The following is a 7,113-nucleotide window of genomic DNA, read 5'->3' as shown; positions in this document are numbered from 1 at the left end:
TGAGAAGGCTGAGGCCCAGTATAAGTGCTTCTCCAAAGGTCAGAGGTGAAATAGAAAAGCCAGGGCTTCTGATTTTGTGGTTAAGATGCATCCGGTTTAGTTCCCTGTGTCACACTGCTATCCTAAATAAGATGGGGTTTTGGTACTAAGTCAGGGCCACTATGGGGTTGCTTGTAACTTCGGATTCTCCTTCAGGCCCATCTTGGTTCATTCTGCCTTGTCCCTTGCTTACATGTCCATTATGAACAAAGGCTTACTGCCACTTGTAGGCCAACTAATAGCCCAAATTTCCATCTTCAGGCCGTTTCTTTATATTCCCAAGTACGTACCACCTCACCCATGCAAATCTTTAAGACTTACCATGTGCGAGGGCCTGAGGCTCCAAGGAGGAATGATGCTGAGACCTGGCACACACTCTTCACCTTCCCCTATTTGTTTAGATATTGTTCTGACCCTGTCGTTATTCTAAACTACACTTAACCTATTTTCTATTTGACCTACATGGCCATAACTCTTTAAATTCAGCTTTTCAAAACACCTACAGTTGATAATCTTGGTCTAAGTAAATTTAAAAGTCAACTCAAAACACACAAAAGCTGCATAATCATTTCCAACTCAAAAGGGTAATTTAAAACCACTCAACCCCTGGCTGAAAATAGTAATCATTTACATATAGTGCTAAATACATACTAGACACTTCTATGCACTCTTTACACACACTCATTTAATCCTATTAACATAGGAGGGAGGGTGAGGTAGGTACTTGCCCTCATTTAAGTTTGGTGAACCCAAATCAAAATAAAGCCAGAGCTGAGAGAACATGCCTCAGCAACGTGTACAGCTCTCAGCACCACTGAAGTATTAGCAGTCTCCCTACAAATACCTAAAGTGCTTGGCTTCCAAGAGCTTTTATAGAGATCTCAGAGAAGAAATAATCATATGTATTTAAGGCTATTTCCCAAATAGCTGAGGAAAGTTGCCAAAGGCTTTCCGTGAATGGAGAGGCAATGCTTGTATATGAGTCAGATACAAGATGAAGTAAATGCCAACTTTAATCATCTGATTCAAATGCTACTCCAGGAACTAAGGATCACTTTAGTCACTGCATAGGAGTTGCTATAGCAACACAGGTTTTACTAATATTTCGATTCTCAAGTCACAGCCTCTATAACAGGAAAACTATTAGGATGCATTCCCTCAACTCCAGCTGGAATATAAAACAAAATAAGTCATCAAATATCTGTAAATAGAATCTTCAGATTCCCAATAAATTGTTCTCTAGAAACACCATTTGGGCCTTTAATCTGCCTTTTTAACGGGGACATAGGAACAAATAAAACCCTGTTTGCAAACAAACATCTGAAAGAATATAGTAACAGCTGATCTGGGCTGAGGCATCAAAACAAAGTGATGATTGTGGAAGAACACAATGCGAATGACTCTGGACCAAGAAACTCAAGAGCAGAGAATGTGTGATGTGGATGGCTGGGTATTTCCACAGCGGACACCCCATCTGGAACAGACTTAAACCTGGAGGGTTTCTATCACCTGAAGAGAAAGAAGACTCTGCCATGAACAGCACTGTGCGTTTTATTAACCATTCAAGTACAGTAGCATCTGGTAAAATTGGGACAGAATTGGGATTTAAAAGTGAACAGATATTCAGCATCTAACAGTTTGAGAGAAGCCACTACATACTCTTTTCACAAACATATTTTCACAGAGCCAATACAGTACTAGCCATTAACCCAGTACACCAAGTGTACTGAAGTAGAAAAGATGCAACAAGAAAAATAGCTACATTAGAAAGACCTCAACACTTTAGAAAAAGAGTAAAACACTTTTAGTTTCTCCCCTTTAGCCCCTAAAACAACATCATACAGTCTGGATCTACCTATATAGTCCTACATCAGCTTCTAGAATATTTGTCAGGAGGGAAAAAATAAAATGACACTGGCCAGTACAGTCTTTGGATATTTAGGAAGGGGAGGGGGAGAAAGTCAGTTCTCAAAACAAATTAGTCAGCTTCAGTCTCATCAGCAGGATCTTTGGATTCTTTGTTCTTCCGTACTTCTTCAATGTGCTTGTCCTGTAAGGAAATAAAAAGTGAATAAAATAAATAAAAAAGCCGTCAAGTTGTGGCGCCCCAAAAGATGTCCAACTGCCTCAGTACATATATGAGTGCCTGTGGGAACCACTAATTAGAGAACTGAGATGTCATCTTCAAAACCTCCTGGGTTGCTTGTAGAACCCAATGACTCAGCCTCCTCCTGCTCTTCCAAGGAACATGCAGTGATATGGAAAACTGAATATTCCATCTTATCTTAAAATAAGATGCCTTTTATTTAATGTGTTAAGCCCCAAAACTAATAACTACAAAAAGATGCCAAACACCTTTTATCAAGGCTATTAATTAGTCCAAGCCACTTCATTGGTGCTTCAAACTTCAAGCTCTTAACCCCTCTAACAAAGCACAGATGAAAAACCAACCTTTTCTCGCAAACGTTCCAGTTTGGCAGCCATTTGTGCCTCTCGGTTCTCTTTGTTGGCTTCCATTTTGTGGGTCAATTTCTCTTCCGCCATTTTACTGAAGTTGTTGTTCTCTTCTATTGCTTTCTGAAGCACTTCTTTCTCATGCTCTCGTTTCTCAGCAAGCTGCTTTAAGACCTCAGCTTCATGGGACTGGAAAAAAGTTTAACAGGGTAGGCTCTCTGAAATGTATTTAGTATTTGTTAGAATTGTAATGGAAATTACTTATTGGGGAATTGAAAGAGGCAGAAAATAAGGTCCCTTTAAATAATTCTGAAGTCAGGACTTGAATTATTTCCATTATAAAATATTGTGAAAATTGTATTCTTTTTCTAGTGTTGTATTTACTTTGGAAAACTGCCTGTACGTGTTCAGGGATCTCTTACCCAATTATTCCTTAAGGTAATCCTTATAAGATTTACTGCTTAAGGATATTCAGATGACTAAGTGATATACACTTAGGAATGGAGCTTTATTATAAAGAATTTTGGTTATTTAACTTCAAAGGCTACCCCAAAAAACTAGCTCATTTAAAAAAAAATTAACTATAATTGATTAAAAAATAACTGTATATGCATGACAGAAAATTTAAAACTAGGTCCCCAGATTACTACTTAAACCAGAGGGATTTCTATCTAAAGGAAAGGCTTATTAGCTTTTTTCTGTGGAAGCTGCATTAATTTCCAGACCACTGGAGTTCTGTTCCATGGTGTGCCTCCTTCAACAGACTAAGATTAGCTTGTTACCAAACATTCAAATATGTTTGGAAGCAGACTTGCAGGAGAACTACGGAACGTCTGCTACAACTGCTACTGGTTCTGTTAATTCTCTTCTGCAAAATCCCAGACATGATAAGCATTTCACTATATTTAACCAGTTACTATGTAAAGCACAGGCTAATGACAATTGGGCCGGAGCTCATGCCTAAAAAACTTCCCTCTCTTTGGCCTTTGGGCTTCTCTTCCTCCTACTCTATGAGCTCAAATAACATAGGAGTGCAGGCAAGAGACAGATGTGTCAGAGCAAACACTGCCCATCTTCCTAGCAAAAGGGTTTATTTTATAAGATGGATACTTTGTAGAACTGCTTAGATAAGGCAAAAGCTGCCACAATACCAGTTAAGCAACAGTCACACTATGAGCAATTCAAAATGTTTTTATTGGAGTGGAGCTCAGTGGCTGAGCAAATGCTTCCCATGTATGAGGTCCCAGGTTCAATCCCCAGTACCTCCTAAAAACAAACAAAATGTTTTTATTGTATAGAACTGAAAAAAAAAAAAAAAGGATGAAGAAACAAAGAAAGAAGGAAGGGAGGAAGGAAGGAAGGAAAGAAAGAAAGAAAAAAAAAATCCTGCCAAAAAATCTAATTTTTTCACAAGGAAGCATGAACTTTGATTTAAGACAGACCGGGCCTTGGATTCTGGCTCCAATACATACTAGTTGTGTGACTTCAAGAAAATAAAACTCCTGCGACTATTTCCTAATCTCTGTATCTCAGATAACACCTACTTTGTAGGGTCACTGTTTTAAAGGAGAAAAACATAAGTAAGGGAGTTGGCACACAATAGGAGCTCAATAAAGGATGGCCAGTATTTTCTTCTAGCCATCAGAATATGTAATTTTCACATAGTTATAATCACAGGGTAGTTACATTATCTTTTCCATTTAATGGAAGTATAACTCATTGCTACATTACATTAATAAATATCTTGTTTTCTCTAAATTGTCATGTTTACCTTGCGTCTTTCTTCTGCAGCTTCTAACTTCTTCTGAATTTCCTCCAGGGAAAGATCCTTCTTCTTTGGAGGGGAAAGGGGAAATTCTGGGACAGATTCTTTTGACCGAGGGCTGAGTATCAGCTCAAAGGCCTGGCCTGAGGCACGCTTCTCCAGTTCTTTGACCTGGATATCTGGAGTTGATCATATTTACAACGTATTTCAGAAAAATGTGAAGTTTTCCTATTCTAATAAACTGTTCTATTATTTTCCCAAAAGCAAGTCAATTTAATGTATAGAATTAGGGCTGATGAAGGAGCTGCTGTTTTCAGGCAAGAAATTATCTAAAGAATACCTCCCAGAAAAACAAAGCTCAGTAGTTTTGGATTTATAATCATCATTCTGAGACATCGGGATTTGATAATCACTTTCACAAACAAAAGAAAGATGTGCAAAACTTCACAATTTTGCTTAGACCAAGCTAAATGGTCTAACAATGAAACAATCAATTCAGCACGCAGTACATTCGTCATAAACATTTTGGTTTTTGCCTTGATTATTCTACTCATAAAAAGTCTTCTGATAAGACTAAAAACACAAGGGCCAAATTAAGGCTTAAGACCTGAACTACCTCCTGTTCTAAAATCACAAACCCACCATGATTTCAGCTTTTCCAAAGAGATTACCTACCAGAAGAAGCCATGGTGAATAGAAGACAAGAGATTGGCAGTGTAATTTATACAATCCACTGGTAAGGAAAGCCCTGAAAACGATTTTCAAAAAGCATGCAATCAATTTCTTTGCATTTGTATATGGCATCAATACAAAGGGACCTCAAATCACATCCATTATGTGGAAACGTCAGAAAAATCACTACCGTGGAATTAACAAGATATCATTAACCAGAAAAGAAAATCAGAATCTATAAAATACTGAAACATATTTAGAAACTTGAACTGAATATAGCATTGGCTGCAGAAAATCAAGTTAACTGAACTTGCCCGATCAAAAAATAACTCTTGGATTTTAAAAATTAGACGAGTTAAATTACAAGGTTGAAAGATATTTTACCCTACAAGCTCGAAATTGTTTTCCCCAAATAGTGATAAGACATTCCAGATTTAACTCACAACAGTGAGATGGGAGCCATCTTAATACTATCTACAACTCATTGTGCAAATGAAATACCCACCCCTGCTTTGTCTGTGTCTGCCATAGTGAAAAACAAAACGCCCTTGCTAAAATTAACCAATAATGGTGAACTCCCATTGTGTGAGCCTTAAGCTCCTAGCCCAACAGCCGACAGTAGTTAGTTTTATGAACCTCTAGGTTTCAGGTTATAATATTTGCTGCTTTATGTGATGGAAAATCCTACATCCCTTATTAATTTTTTTAAGGTCATGGTCCTCAGAGATACCAGGCTAGTTCCAAAAACGTAGGACTACAAGTTCCCAACCATGGACATTATAACCAGAGGCATCTAAATCTAGGTGGGGCAGAGCTTCAGGCTCGGCACCTGCCCCAGGGTAGGCGTGGCCCAGGTCTGGGCGAGGAGACGCGGGCAGGCCACCTCCGGCCAATCAGAGCATGCCCTGCGCTCAGGCCCTTGGCCCCGCCCCCTTCCTCCCCGCGCCTTTTCGAATCTCCCCGAACTCTCAACACCCCTGAGCCCGCGCGTGGGAAGGGGAGGAATGGGCGGGGCTAACGGTCCTATCCGGTTAACTCCGCCCTTCCCGGGTTCCCCCCGCGCGGACAGGCTCCCCCCCCCCCGGCTCCCGCCAAAAACACCTCGAGGGTGCCGCGGCCCCCGCTGCAACTCGGCGGGCACAGGCCGCGGGTGGCTGCGCCGTCCAGACTTACCACCTCCACCCCCTGCCTCCCCCAAATTGCCACCGCCCGAGCTGTCCGCACCCCCCGCCGCGAGCACCGGAGAGCCCTCGAAGGGCGTCAGTGGCCCGGGCGCGGCTCCTTAGCCGCGGAGGGAGAACGACCACCGCGGGGGCCGACCCAGGGCCCTGGCACTGTGACCCGAGAGCCGCCGCTCCCTGGGGGCGCCGCCCCGCCTCCTCAGACAATGGGAACCCCGGCGGGGCCGCGCCTACGGCTCCGCCGCGGGAGGCCACGAGGGTCCACGCCCCCTATTGTCTCCTCGACACCGCTCCCGGGCTACCGCCCCGCGCTGGCCCGGTTGGCCGCGCCCCCTCCCCACGAGAGCCGCGCCCCTAGGGAGCGAGGACAAAGCCGAGGCTCCGCCCGAGCACACACGGGCGGAGCGACCCCCGCCCGCCAGCCCCTCTCGGGCCCGCGGTCGCTGCTGCCGCCCTCCAGCAGGGGGCCGCTGCCACGGCCCGACCCTGCCCGTCGGCCCCGTCCACCCCGCGCCCCGGCCTGCCGCCGCCGCCGCCGCCTCCTGGAAGCCCCGAACCCACCTGCTCGGTCCGAGCCGCCTGGCCACACTCAGCACCAACAGACCCGGGTGCGCACAAAAGCGCCAAACAGCGGCACGTGACCGCCCCGCGGGGCTCGGCATTGGCTGAGAGCGGCGGCACGTGCCGACCCCTCCCCCAGCAGCCCGGGCGGGGCCCCGCCCCCACAGACCCCGCGGCTCTTTGGGAAGTGTAGTCCGGGCTGGGGGGGCAGGCGGACAATGCGAGGGGTGGGGAGCGCTTGAGGGTCTCCCCAGGTGTAGCCCGAGGGAAGGGCATTAGGTTTCGCCGCGAAGGAGGGCGTGGCTGTGGCCCCCCAACTGGATCAGAATCAGCCCTCCCATCCTTAGGAAAAGGGCGGGGCGGAGGGGTCCCTTCCTACCTCCCTGAAGGTGGCCGCCTGGACTCCGCCTCTGTAGAGCCACGTGCCCCGCAACGCCCTAA

At 44.9% G+C, this 7,113-nt stretch overlaps 1 protein-coding gene across 1 annotated transcript; it reads right to left on the bottom strand.

Annotated features, from left to right (window-relative positions):
* Nucleotides 1-1,572: 1,572 nt before the first annotated feature.
* STMN1 (stathmin 1) lies at nucleotides 1,573-6,779 on the bottom strand. Its single transcript, XM_004450518.4, has 5 exons — nucleotides 6,673-6,779; nucleotides 4,934-5,006; nucleotides 4,265-4,437; nucleotides 2,491-2,682; nucleotides 1,573-2,089 (listed from the first exon to the last, which is right to left on the bottom strand). The coding sequence occupies exons 2-5, from the start codon at nucleotides 4,944-4,946 to the stop codon at nucleotides 2,018-2,020; spliced, it is 450 nt and encodes a 149-aa protein (XP_004450575.1). The 5' UTR covers nucleotides 4,947-5,006; nucleotides 6,673-6,779; the 3' UTR covers nucleotides 1,573-2,017.
* Nucleotides 6,780-7,113: the final 334 nt, after the last annotated feature.

Source organism: Dasypus novemcinctus, chromosome 9 (genome assembly GCF_030445035.2).
Source record: "Dasypus novemcinctus isolate mDasNov1 chromosome 9, mDasNov1.1.hap2, whole genome shotgun sequence".
Classification (NCBI taxonomy): domain Eukaryota; kingdom Metazoa; phylum Chordata; class Mammalia; order Cingulata; family Dasypodidae; genus Dasypus; species Dasypus novemcinctus.
The sequence above is the reverse complement of the archived record's forward strand: the minus strand, read 5'-3'. Positions and strand labels throughout refer to the sequence as shown.

Bases quoted from the DNA above. Each gene is read 5' to 3' on its own strand.
- STMN1 (XM_004450518.4), bottom strand. The intron at 2,683-4,264 runs GTAAACATGACA...ACTTTTTTCCAG, and splicing joins CTGCAGAAGAAAGACGCAAG to TCCCATGAAGCTGAGGTCTT. The intron at 2,090-2,490 runs GTTGGTTTTTCA...ATTTCCTTACAG, and splicing joins TGGAACGTTTGCGAGAAAAG to GACAAGCACATTGAAGAAGT.